At 44.9% G+C, this 12,839-nt stretch overlaps 7 protein-coding genes across 7 annotated transcripts; 4 read left to right on the forward strand and 3 right to left on the reverse strand. All coding sequences in view use genetic code 12, as the record gives it.

The window, feature by feature from the left end:
* Positions 1 to 413: 413 nt before the first annotated feature.
* On the forward strand, positions 414 to 1,034 carry LODBEIA_P33400 (uncharacterized protein; the record flags this gene model as incomplete). The annotated part of the gene is made up of 1 exon (XM_066973440.1): positions 414 to 1,034. The coding sequence occupies one exon, from the start codon at positions 414 to 416 to the stop codon at positions 1,032 to 1,034; it is 621 nt and encodes a 206-aa protein (XP_066830278.1).
* Positions 1,035 to 1,209: 175 nt separating this feature from the next.
* LODBEIA_P33410 (uncharacterized protein) lies at positions 1,210 to 3,849 on the reverse strand (the record flags this gene model as incomplete). The annotated part of the gene is made up of 1 exon (XM_066973441.1): positions 1,210 to 3,849. One exon carries the CDS (start codon positions 3,847 to 3,849, stop codon positions 1,210 to 1,212), a length of 2,640 nt encoding a protein of 879 aa, XP_066830279.1.
* Positions 3,850 to 4,837: 988 nt separating this feature from the next.
* Positions 4,838 to 6,607, forward strand: LODBEIA_P33420 (uncharacterized protein; the record flags this gene model as incomplete). The annotated part of the gene is made up of 1 exon (XM_066973442.1): positions 4,838 to 6,607. The coding sequence occupies one exon, from the start codon at positions 4,838 to 4,840 to the stop codon at positions 6,605 to 6,607; it is 1,770 nt and encodes a 589-aa protein (XP_066830280.1).
* Positions 6,608 to 6,963: 356 nt separating this feature from the next.
* LODBEIA_P33430 (uncharacterized protein) lies at positions 6,964 to 7,881 on the forward strand (the record flags this gene model as incomplete). The annotated part of the gene is made up of 1 exon (XM_066973443.1): positions 6,964 to 7,881. One exon carries the CDS (start codon positions 6,964 to 6,966, stop codon positions 7,879 to 7,881), a length of 918 nt encoding a protein of 305 aa, XP_066830281.1.
* A 153-nt stretch (positions 7,882 to 8,034) lies between these two features.
* Positions 8,035 to 8,958, reverse strand: LODBEIA_P33440 (uncharacterized protein; the record flags this gene model as incomplete). Its single annotated transcript, XM_066973444.1, has 1 exon — positions 8,035 to 8,958. One exon carries the CDS (start codon positions 8,956 to 8,958, stop codon positions 8,035 to 8,037), a length of 924 nt encoding a protein of 307 aa, XP_066830282.1.
* A 557-nt stretch (positions 8,959 to 9,515) lies between these two features.
* On the reverse strand, positions 9,516 to 11,057 carry LODBEIA_P33450 (uncharacterized protein; the record flags this gene model as incomplete). Its single annotated transcript, XM_066973445.1, has 1 exon — positions 9,516 to 11,057. The coding sequence occupies one exon, from the start codon at positions 11,055 to 11,057 to the stop codon at positions 9,516 to 9,518; it is 1,542 nt and encodes a 513-aa protein (XP_066830283.1).
* Positions 11,058 to 11,436: 379 nt separating this feature from the next.
* LODBEIA_P33460 (uncharacterized protein) lies at positions 11,437 to 12,813 on the forward strand (the record flags this gene model as incomplete). Its single annotated transcript, XM_066973446.1, has 1 exon — positions 11,437 to 12,813. The coding sequence occupies one exon, from the start codon at positions 11,437 to 11,439 to the stop codon at positions 12,811 to 12,813; it is 1,377 nt and encodes a 458-aa protein (XP_066830284.1).
* Positions 12,814 to 12,839: the final 26 nt, after the last annotated feature.

Genomic DNA, 12,839 nt, shown 5'->3' on the forward strand with positions numbered 1-12,839 from the left:
AAAAAAGAAAAAATAGAGTTACCCTCGAACTCCTGATACTGCCACTGCTTGTCTAGTAGCGTGATATTTGAAGCCCAGATTTACAGCAAAGTGTGTATGTATGTGTATGGCTGTTTCTCTCCCAAATTGGCTTTGCTCTATCCCCTCTACCCTCTAGGCTCTAAGCTCTAGGCCATGTACCCAACCTCCACGTCCTCCCTCTGCCCAATTCCCTTCTGACGCGCAATTATGTAAAAATAGAGGGTCCCCCTCCATTTTTTTCCGCGAGATCAAAATCATAAAAAAAGAAAAAAAAGAAAGGAAGCCCTGTCAAACTTCACACGTCAACCACAATTCTTACCCACAACCACCACCACCACCACCACCACCACCCCCCCTTCTCTTTCCTCACTCCCTTTCTCACTCACTAAACAATGTCATCAAATCAATTGGACGACGACTTGGTTCCGGAACAGGTAGAAGGCTACACCGTAAGCGAGAAAAAGACAGTTGACGAATACAACAAGCTCGACGCCGAGGATGAATCATTGGCGAAATGGAAAGCCTCGTTGGGATTAGCCACTGGTTCAGGCTCAAGTGCCCTCTATCCAGTCACACCCGGTGACACGCGCAAGGTAGTCGTGACTGAGCTAGCATTGGAGTTTCCCGAACAGCCGGAACTTGAACCAATTCGTATTTCTCTAGAAGATGACAAGGGACAAACTATCGTGGGCAAGGAGATCAAGTTTAGCATCAAGGAGAAGTCGATCTATCAGCTCGTGGTGAAGTTTAGAGTCCAGCATGAAATCATCACTGGCTTGAAGTATTTACATTCGGTTAAGCGTGGTGCGTTGAGAGTTGACAAGGTTGAAGAGCCTTTGGGGAGCTATGCTCCAAACACGAAGGAGAAACCTTACTATGAGAGGAAGTTCCCCGAGGTGGAGGCGCCTTCGGGGATGATTGCTAGGGGCACCTATTCTGCCGTTTCCAAGTTTGTTGATGATGATAAAAACGTCCACTTGACTGTTCCTTGGAGTTTCTCCATTGTTAAATAGATCTGATGGATATATAAAGATAAACACATATACAAATATAAATATAAATAGAGAGAGAAAAAAAGAGAGTGTGTGTTTTAAATGCGCAGTAGTAGTAGCAAAAATAATGGCTTTGTCTACAAATTCTATTGAAAAAAAAAATGCAAATATGGGGTTTTTTAAAAACCCATTTGGCTCACCTATTCGTGGAATCCGTCAAAAGTCGCTTGTGCAAGCTTTTGAACTTCTTCTTGGTGGGATTTCTGTTGGGTATGTAAGCTGGTGCCTTATTGGATTTGGGAGCTTTATTTATTCCGCCTGATGCTGATGCTGACAGTAATGTGACTCCTCTGGCATGTTTGGAGGTGGATCTTTTCTGGTTTGATGAGCTGAAGGATCCTGTGGCATCCAGTGCCCACATAACACCCTGGCTCAGCTCCTCAAAGCCCACCAGATATTCGCTCCCCCAGTCGTCAAATTGAGACTTTGACTTTGATTTCGATTTGTAATTCACGACGAGCGACCCTAAATCATTCACCAGCCAATTTGCTCTATAGGTCTTGAACAAGTTTTGGATATCCGTCTTTTTCACATCGCCAAGAGTCTTGCCCAAGAGCGTATACAACTGGTTCAACCGGTCTCCTTTCTCCAAATACCGCAAGGAGTCTGCTAGACAGCCATCTTTCTCGAAATCCTTTATGAACCGCGACACTTTGTCAACGGGCTTTCTCCAAAACTCGCCATTTGCTTCCTCCGTGTATGACGAGATAAAGAGCAAAGTCTTGGCTCTTGTGCACGCGACATAAAAACACCGGCGCTCTTCATCAATCGAGTTGGGGTCATCCAGGTTCATGGCAAATGCAGCAGGCAAGAGATTCTCAGAGAGTCCCGGAATAAACACAACTGGCCACTCCAAGCCTTTGGAGCCGTGTATCGTGCTCAAGGATACCTTGGTTTTTCCCTGATCTTCCTGCTCAGACTCGTCCGTCTCGTATAGTCCAATGGACTCAATGAATTTGACAATGAAATTATCTTCGATGTTATCTTCTTCTTCTTGAATCTCGTTATCAGCCATGAACAAGTTTTCCTGTGGCTCAAAATGGCAGAATTGGTCTCGCACTTCGGCAACATTCAACCGCCGTTCTTCTTCGTCTGCAAACTCCTTTTCGAGTCCAGAATCGGCATAGACTTGGTCAAACAAACTTTGGATGCTCTGTTTGTCGATAACGTCACCTGAACCAATCTTTTCCAATTGCAACAGTGCTTTATCGATAATTTTCAAGTAATCGCAAACCTTTTCCCGGACCTTGGGCCCAAACTTCATGTCCTTGTCTCGAGAATTATTTCCAGCTATAGTGCGAAGTGCATCACGCACTGTCTTCCCCGTGTTTCTTGCTTGCTGGATGTGCAAATCAATAACACCAAGCGTAACGTCTCCCAACCCTCGCTTCGGGTAGTTTAAAGTTCGAAGTATCGAGACTCGGTCGTTTTCATCACCGCAAGCTTTCAAGTAATCCATGATGGCCATGACTTCTTTCCTCTCCCAAAAGGCTTTACCTCGAACCATAATGTAAGGAATCTTTCTCTTGACAAATTCTGCTTCAATTGCTCTTGTTTGATAAGCTGCTCTTGTCAAGATGGCAATTTCGTCATGTCTGATTGGAGACTGGGGCAATTTCATCAAAAACTCAATCTGGTGCGCTATCCATTCAGCTTCCTGTTTAGCCGAGTCCAAGTTGACATAAATTGGCTTTAATGAAAATTGGGTCTGAGAGTTTAAATTCTTAACTAGTCGATCTTCTTGTTGACGCATTACTCGTTCGGAAAAGTCCAAAATGTCAAATGTAGATCTGTAATTTTCCGTTAGCGACACAGCGGAGCAAGCAAGTGCTTCATGGTGTCTCGAGTAGTGCTCTTGCATGGCCTGGAAATTCTTGCTTTGCGCCTCACGGAACGCATATATGCTCTGGTCCGGGTCTCCAACTATGGTGACATTATGTTGGTATTGAGGAAAGGAAATGTGACCCTTTGCAAACTCGTACATCAACTGGAGTTGGATCTCGTTGGTATCTTGAAACTCGTCCACCAACACATGCCGGATGTTGTGCAACACGGGTAATTTGGTGATCAAGATGTAACAGTAAAGCAAACAGTCATCATAATCCAATTTTTTTTCCACTTGAAGCTTCTTTTGGTAAGCGGTATAAAGCAAGCTTAGGCACTTGTTGGAATCTCGTTGGTTGGAATAGTAATCGGGCAACATCCCCTTAGCTTTAAGTTTGCCAATATGGCGTTTCAAGTTTTTGACATCGACGTCATGATATTTTGCATTTGCGTTCCCCGAGACTAGGAACTGCGCAGTCGAATGGAGAGAGCTTTTGAGGTGTTGAATATCACCAGTCGACAAGTCCTTCTCGAGCATTTCCTTCATCAAGTGGTCCTTGTCTCGTTCATCGGCGATGGTAAAGCCTCCCAAGCCAACTTTAGCTCCAAACCTCTTGATTATCCGGTAGCATATACTGTGGAAAGTTCCAATCAAGAGCTTCGACACCTCGACCCCTGAATCCTGGCCCAATAATTTCTCCAACCTCTCGCACATTTCATTGGCTGCCTTTTTTGTGAATGTAGTTACTATAATATTCTCGGGTTTGATCTTTTCAACGAGCAACAAGTACGCGACTCTTGATATGAGTACTTTGGTTTTGCCCGTACCGGGTCCAGCAATGATTTGCAACCGACCATTTGCAGGAGACGTGGCTGCTTGCAACTGATTAGTGTTTAGACCGTGAAACGTAGCATGAAGCTTAGCATGATCCGTGGTTGTGTGGGTGGGCATTAATTTTTGAGAAAATGCACGATATAGTCGTCTTCCTACTGATACTCTGTGGTGAAAGAAGTGGCAGAAGAGGTAATACATCGAAGAAGAAGAGCACATAGAGGAGGAGGAAGACGTGTATATATACAATTGGATCAGATAGAAAAAATATAGAGCGCATTATTTGGTTTGGTTCAAATGCACTCAAACAAGAGTGCTTCACAAGTATATACAAGCCACTAGTTTTGGAAATGTTGGCTCAGAGTGGCCATCAAACACAGCATCTGACAATCGCAACCCACAGGAGTTGCTTGATGGGGCCGATGGTGGTTCACGACACACTGTCCTTGACAAATCTGACAGGCTTCCATCGCTCACGTGACCTGTGAACTCTCACTAAAAATAAAATGAAGGATGTGCAACTTCGCAGTCTTTTGATTTTGTGTTCCAAACGGGTTTCAAAATCTGGCTTACTATGTGTTGCAGAATTGAATACCAACGCCAATATCTGGTGGTGAAAATGGTCAACTAAAGTTGGCAGTTCCCATCAGAAACGTCGAGAAGCAAAGTTTTCCTCTCTTCGTTGGACTTTAGAAGTAATTTATTTGGTGTACCTTCAGACTAGAGCTGATTGAATTTTTTTTTTTTTTTGGTTCCAAAATCAAACAAAAGAAGACCACTTGGAACAACTTTGGTCAAGATCATATTCGAACGTCAAAAGCTGTGACACCAAAACGGGCAACTATCCACACAAGCATCCATTTACAATGACCACCACTTTCCATAAATTCTTACCTTCTCGGAGAGCTAAACACTCAAAGATTGATGCCTCGGGGGGAAGGGTAGGGGTAAGAGAACATCCACACATGGTAGCCGCATATACACATCAACAAAATAAATATTTGTGCACAACATCAACCGGATTCGAAATCGGCTTGGTGTCACCCCAGCCAGGGCTCTCCCCCCCAATACCCCTGCACCGTCCTAATTCCCGCTGGCTTCTGCAAGGATGCTTCGAGTGTGGCAAGTGCTATGCAGTCTATGTCTACTTTTGAAGTTGTCGCAATGTGACCAGCCTACAAACCTGTCAACATTCTTGTCAGCAAGCCTGTCTAGTAACCTGTCGACAAACCTGTCCACAAATCCACAAATACTAGATGTGGCCATACGTACACAGCGCGATGTTTCACGACCGATACCGATTGACCAACTAACGGTTGCTGGACTTTCGTTGAACTCACTATTTGAGGTTGGAGGATATACCCAGGAGTCGCTTGGAAACTTGTCCAGCCTACTTTATAACGGGACCCAGGCTATCATGGTGGATCTATACTGGAACGAATTTACTTCGGTGTGGCAGCTATGCCCGGCTCCCTTTCCGCAGAATATGACTTACAACATGAACAGCAATGTCAATGTGACCTGGGAGAACCGCACGTATTCCTGCGAATATGGATTCACGACGGACAATGTCATGGATGCTCTTGCGAGCTATATCCAATCTACAAACACGGACTTTCAAGCCAACTTTATGCATCTTTTGTACAATTTGAAATCGATCCACTATGAGAAATCCAACAGGACAACGGAGCTCGAAAACATCTATCTACCGAGATCCAAAACTGTTGTCGTTGGCAATTCGTCGCTAATCGACACCGTTGCTCCCATATCATCATACCTTTTCACCCCGGATGTGCTCAACTCGTTTCGAGCTCGCGGACTGGCGAATTACTCTTCCTACCAAAATTTTTACAGTCGATCAAATTTTACAATGCCCTCGCTAGAAACAATCTTACTCCTGGAATATAAACGGCTACTAGTGAACATAGTGTCTGATGACACTGTGCAGTCGCGCAGGAGTTACGAAATCAGCGACCAAGATCGGCGAATTTTATTTTTTGAGGACACGCTTCCCATAGATGCCATGAACACTACTACAGCTGACAATTATTGCAACCAGGTTTTTCTGTACAGAAACACGGTTGAAGATTTCGACAATCAGACCTTATCAACCCATTTCCGGTACGCAATAGACAATGATAACGAACCCTTCACCACGCAATCTCTACGGCGATACGTTAGGTGCGGGTTGTCTCCGATTTTCAACTCCACGTCTTATCAAGTACCAGCAACAAACCAAAGCATTTCGCAAAACAAGGAAATCGTCAAGGACTACATTCCACAGCTATTCTGGTCGTGGGCTCCAGGTCAGCCGTTGGTTGCGGAAAACAGCACTGCGAATAGACTGTCAAGCGGGAACGTGGCTTATAAATGCGTTTATATGACTCCAGATGGGTGGGAAATCGGCAACTGCTACACGGAACACCAAATCGCTTGCAAAAACTTGACCGCGCCCAATGATTGGTATATTCCGATCCACGAACGAAGAACATATTTCGATGTCGACAGAAACGATTGCCCGCCCGGTTTCAATTTCAGTTTGCCCCGACTGAGCATCGAGATGCTTGCGCTTCACAATGCCATTCAACAACAAGGAGCCACATTCCCAGTATGGATTGATTTGAACGACATCACAGTGGAGACGTGTTTTGTTTCTGGCGGACCCTACGCGGAATGTCCCTATCAACGGACGGTGACCACGACTAAATTTGTAAAAATGATTGCGCCGAGCTCGATTGTGGCTCTTGTTATTTTAATCTTGATTTTCTTGGAGAAAACACTCCGCAAGGACCATTTGCAGGCGAATAGGAAAAAGTACTGGAAAAAGAAGATTTCAGAACACTACCTGAAACATGAATACGAAGGGGTGCCATCTTAAAAAAAAAAACACGCATGGACGTTTATTATTTGATAATAAAAACGATACAGACCAGACTTAATTGCATTTATCTTTAAAAAACAACAAAAAGCGAGCTTGTAGGATGTTGGCATCTCTATGGCTGCAAAACGTGTGGATTGTGAATGTCGCAAGATCTGACCTTTTTTTTGTCTCTTTTTCAGCAACCTTGACACCAACCAGGAAAAAAAAAAGCGGAGCTCTAACCACTGTAGGTTTTTTCTTTCCGCTATCCTCAAGTCTCCAGCTCCTGAAGTACCAGCGACAACCTCACCTATCACATTTCACCGCACCAGACCATAACCCCTCCAGCCTTATCATCCATCCTCCAGCATCAAATGAATAATCCAAATTGGAAAAGCTTGTCGAATGAATTGAGACGCAGGGCTCAACAGGCTGGCTCATCCGGAAGTGGCAAAAACCCAAGAAGCCCGTTTGCACTCTTTGGTGGAATCGGAGGCGCGTTAGTCCTTGGAGGTGTGGTTTTATTTGCTCAGAATGCCTTGTTCAACGTCGAAGGTGGTCAACGAGGCATATTGTATTCGAGAATTGGCGGTGTTCAACAAAAGATTTACCCTGAAGGTACCCATTTTGTCATTCCCTGGTTGCAAAGACCGATAATTTTCGACGTGCGTGCCAAACCGAAAGAAATTGCTTCTTTGACAGGTACAAAGGACTTGCAGATGGTCAATATCACGTGTCGAGTCTTGTACAAGCCCGATATTTTCAAATTACCCACGATTTTCACTTCGTTGGGATTAAACTATGAAGAAAAAGTGTTGCCTTCCATCGTCAACGAAGTGTTAAAGTCGGTTGTTGCGCAGTTCAACGCAGCCCAGTTGATTACTCAAAGAGAAAAAGTCTCTAGATTAGTGCGTGAAAACTTGGTGCGCCGTGCTGCCAAGTTTGACATTGCCTTGGATGACGTTTCCTTGACATATATGACTTTCTCGCCTGAATTCAGTGCTGCTGTTGAAGCTAAACAGATTGCTCAACAAGATGCGCAAAGAGCCGCATTTATCGTGGACAAGGCCATCCAGGAGAAGCAGCAGTTGGTGGTCAAGGCTCAAGGTGAGGCTAAATCTGCCGAGTTGATTGGTGAAGCTATCAAAAAGTCAAAAGATTACGTGGAGTTGAAGAGATTGGACACTGCGAGAGAAATTGCAAACATTTTGTCCTCGTCGCCAAATAGAATCCTTTTGGATAACGACACCTTGTTGTTGAACACCGTTGTAGATAGCCGTAATAAAAAGTAAAAAGAGTAAATAGTAAAACCAACTGAATCCAAAAAATAAAAAAAAAAAAACGATTTATAGTGAAACCATACTTCTGATTCAAAGAAAAAACCAATGCACTGCAAAAAAAAATCAAACCTTACAACAGACAGGGGTATGTTCATGAACATAAAGCTAGAATATGGAGTTGACAATGTTTGCACCAACAGAAGCACCAGCACCAAACAAGGCAGCCTCACCAAATCTACCACCATATTTCTTCAAAGCCGCATTGCCGCCCGAAGAGTGTTGTTGCTGCTGCTGCTGTTCTACTGGAGCTAGCTGCTGTGGCGCAACTTGGTACTGAGGTTGATAGGGTTGAGCAGGAGGCAAGTACCCTGAATTTGGAGGCGGAAACTGAGCATAGCCACCTCCATACGAAGGCTGCTGTTGCAATTGTGGTTGTGGTGCTCCGAATTGTGCAGGTGGTCCATACGAATTAGAATGAGCAGGTGATGGTGCCGATGGCGAATCCTTCTTGGCGAAATCAAACTCTTGCACCGAGATCACCTTGACGTAGTTTGAAGGGAAAACCCCTGCCTTCGCAGCACCGGCGTCCCTATGGTAACCTTTCCACCAATCTTGTGATAGATGCTCGACAACGGCGATCTTGTCTCCCTTTTTGAGGTTCAAGTCGTCGGCTTCCTGTGCAGTGTAATCGTACAAAGCTTCGCAGTATCCCACTGGCGGTGGTGGTGCCGGCGTTTCCATCTTTTCCTTCTGTGGAGGCTGTGCCGGTGGACCGATCTTCATGGCAGATAAGGGGTTTGATAATTCGTTAGCTTGTACAGTATAGGATGGAGCAGGCTCGTCGGGGATATTAAAACTTGGAATCTTGTTAGAGTTCTGGCGGCTGTTGGTCACCTTGGTGGGTGCCACGCTTGGAGCTGAAGTTCCCAACACATCAACATCCCATGGCTTTTCATCCTTCTTGTATTTTTGAGGAAGGGCCAGCACCAACTTGTCGTATAAAGCCTCTGTTATAACGTCCGAGTCTTTCAAAAACTCCAACTCCGTCCTGACGGTGGTTAGGGATCTATTCACTAATGCTGCCGACATGATGTGATCCAGCTAGGGTGTGTATGTGTGTTTGTCTAAAGGGAGTGGTGTAAATTGATCTTTTACTTGGGAGAAAAGAGAGCCAGAGGGGGGGTCAGAGGAGTGGAAAGAACTGGCAAGGTGATCTCTTTTAGATACGAACAAAATTCTGCTAATTTTGTGACATAACCGAGTCTTGAGACAGAAAACGGAGGATGCATAGCCACGAAAAGTAGGAGAACAAGAAGAGAGATAGAGGGTGAAAAGATACTCTAGATGTTGAGGAGGGTGAAAGGACAAGTGGTCGTAAGCTTGGAGATTCAGGTCAATCTCGCCATTGGTTGTCCCTTGTCGTTTCAAAATATTGGAAGAAGTGGGAGGGGAGGGCAAATGTGAAGGGGAAGAGGAAGGGGTAGTGTGTGTGTTTAGTGTCAGGGGCGGGGGTGTTTTTGATAAATTCGGAAAATCAAATCTTCGGTAATTTCAACGACGTTAACCGAACCGTCGGTATATAAAAAAGAAAAGAATTTAAATCCTCCGGTATTAATAGAATCCCCTTGTCCTTGTGCCAGGTTAGATCACCTTATCACCGAGAGCGATTTGTGGATACCTTCAGCCAATTCAATGATTTCACTGCCATAGGCCCCCGAGACTCTGCAACTGGGGTTCGATGCAATTTCAGATGAAATGTGCCATAGGTCATAAATTCTAATCGTCAGATCGTTGGTAGCCACGCAAATGGAACAGAAATCAGGACTCGTGGCAGCACTCAAGATCCGCAAACTTTGAGATGCATTGACTTCCAAAATGGGGATCATTTGAGGGTACGAGTAAACCCGCATGAGATTAGACTTGGTTGACCCGCCAAAGCCGAAAGTCGCCACGATTTCCTTCTTGTATCGTGACCAGATTATCGAGGTGATTTGGCCATCAGTGTAAAACTCTTTTAAAAGGGTGCCGCTGGCTGTGTGCCAGAACCTGATCTTGCGGTCTTTGCTGCCTCCACCCGTGGCTAAAAGCGATGTGGTCCAGGGGCAGTACGCGAGAGCCTTGATCGCCGCGTTATGAGGCAAGACAAACTTCAAGAGCGGAGCTCGAAAGTCTTGCAAATTCCATATTGTGCAACAATTGTCGTTTGCACCCACGGCAACTTCGTCGTTTTTCATATTTAGCGCAAGTCCACATATTTGCTGCTGGTGGCATTTGAAGCTGTTGACGATTTGAATCTTGACGCAGTTGAAATTGGCTATAATCTTTTCAAAGATGTACACTTCTCCGCTATCGTCGCCAGCCAAGAAGTAGTCTTCACTATCGAACCAGGCAAAGCAAAAAATACACCGTCCGTGATTTAGCTGGAATTCGCAGACAACTTCGTTTCTGTCGTCTTTTTGGTCGATGATTATAATGCTGCCATTTGCCGTGGCCACAAGGACTAGGTATCCCATGGGACAGCAGCTTATGGCCGTTACCAACTCTTCGTTATCGCAATTGACCAAGTTGACGTAATCGTCACCGCCCCATATGTATATCTTGGAGCTCAAGCCAACTATGACCCTGTTGGTCCTGCTCGACCAGCTAACCAAATTGGAATAGTAGTCATTGCGCAAGCCTGGTGCTTGCAAAATGTCATTTGCCAAGATAGACTGAACCGGAGGCTCGCTTTTCTTGCTGGAGCCCTTTTTGATTTTCTCAGAGATGCGGTCTCTCAGCCGATGCTCAACGGGCCGGCCGGGTGGGGGTGCCTGGTATGTATAGTTGAATCTGAACACTTTGGAATTTTGGTCAAACTCCAACGCTTCAGCGACAACATCATGGTGCAAGTCAAGAGGACTGAGACAGCGCGGGAGCGAACGACTAATGCAGGACCTGGATGATTCCTGCGACGTGAAGGAGCCGTTTGGCTCTTGTGCTGGAAATGTCCTCGCATAGAATGAGTCGTCTCTTGAAGATAAATCGATTGAGCTAATATCACCGCCGCCGCCACCAGCTCCACCGCCACCACTGCTTGAAAAAGTTGAGAAATTTGGTATGGTTGAATTTGACACTTTATATGCCAGTAGCGAAGATGAACTTGGAATAAACCTGTCGCCTATGACACTCTTCCTTGGAGACGATGACATTGGGATGATTTTTCTTTTTTGACAACCAACAAATTATGGACTCGATGAAAACAGTAATAAAACTTTTCAATCTATAGCAAACATTGAACCCAAGTAACCGCCACTATCATTTCTTGAACCGCATTTATTGAGGAACTTTTGCCAACGATAGGATCTAGCTTAGATCTGCCTCTGTGCCTCATGCTTCATGGTTCAAAGGTGGTGGGTCTTTTTGCAACCAAAACCTTGGAGGGAGAATTGTGCATATCAAAAGCGCAGCCCCCAGCGCAAAAAATGAACCGTGCGACATGTGTCAGAAAAAAGCAACAGCAACAGCCTCGAGTATTATCCATCTCTGGTGAAAGATCCCTTTCCACCAAAGATATCGAATCTGAACACCATGCCTTTGGTAGTGGCTAATCGTCGAGCGTATCTTCCGACAATCTTGAAAGCTGCATGCACGATACTGCTATACGCGTTTGCTGGATTCATCTTCAACTACACCGCAAAACACGTGCAGTATCCGTTTATAGACGAGATTTTCCATCTTCGACAATGTCAGGCATACTGCTCCTACAACTTCAAACACTGGGACCACAAGATCACCACCCCGCCAGGCTTGTACATTTTGGGATTCCTATACTCCAAAACGATTGAACTTGCGACGGGGGTGGCACAATTGTGTCAAAAGTATACCGTGTTGAGATCTTTGAATCTTTTTGCGGGGTTGGTGGTTTTCCCATTTGTTCTCGGCACAATTTTCAAATCCAGGAGACCCGGTGAATTCTGGACGATAAATATCGTAGCCCAGCCGTTGTTGTTCACTTATTATTTCTTGTTTTACACTGATGTCTGGTCAACTATACTCGTGACCGCGGCACTTGCCTTGGTCAATTCGAGACCAGCGCAACGGCCATGTATGAGTGCCATTTTTGGATTCTTGAGTTTATGGTTGCGCCAGACGAATATCATCTGGTTGGCTTTTATCGCTGCCGTGTACATTGATCGAAAGACACCGCGAAGCGATGCGCTGCTGCTGCTGTTGGATCGCATTTACAAGTTTACAATCACGCTGATTCAAAATTGGGCTCGTCTACTTGGATATGTAGCCAATTTTGCAATTTTCGCTGCTTTTGTCAAGTACAATGGAGGCATCACGTTGGGCGACAAGAAGAACCATCAAGTGCAATTACACTTGGTTCAAGTTTTTTACTGCTTCACTTTTATTTGCTTCTTCACGTGGCCGGTGCTACTTCATAAACGGACATTGACGAATTATGCTCGGTTTTTAACTGGCAACTATGGTGTCAATTTGGCGTTCAATGCGATGAGCTTTTGGGGCATATATTACATTATTCGAAATTTTACAATTGTTCACCCATTCTTGCTTGCTGATAATCGACACTATACCTTCTACATTTACAGGAGATTGCTCAGCCCCAAATACAGTCCATTCGTGGCTACTCCCATGTATCATTTTGCAAGTTATAGCATCGTTTCCTCGCTACTGAATGCAAAGAGCTTGTCCCCCATCACAATCATGGCCTTTTTAGTTGCCGTGGTATTGACTATTGTGCCGTCGCCGTTGTTTGAGCCCCGGTACTACATTATTCCGTTGATTATTTTCAGACTAAACGTGGGTCCGAGGTACAAGTACGCCCACGTTGGTGAATTTGCCTGGTTGATGCTCATCAATCTGCTAACGAGTCTTGTGTTTTTCAATTACACATTCACGTGGCTGAGTGAGCCCAACACGATCCAGCGGATAATTTGGTAAACATAAAAAGCAAACAACATAAATTA

This window comes from Lodderomyces beijingensis (genome assembly GCF_963989305.1).
Source record: "Lodderomyces beijingensis strain CBS 14171 genome assembly, chromosome: 4".
Taxonomy (NCBI): Eukaryota; Fungi; Ascomycota; class Pichiomycetes; order Serinales; family Debaryomycetaceae; genus Lodderomyces; species Lodderomyces beijingensis.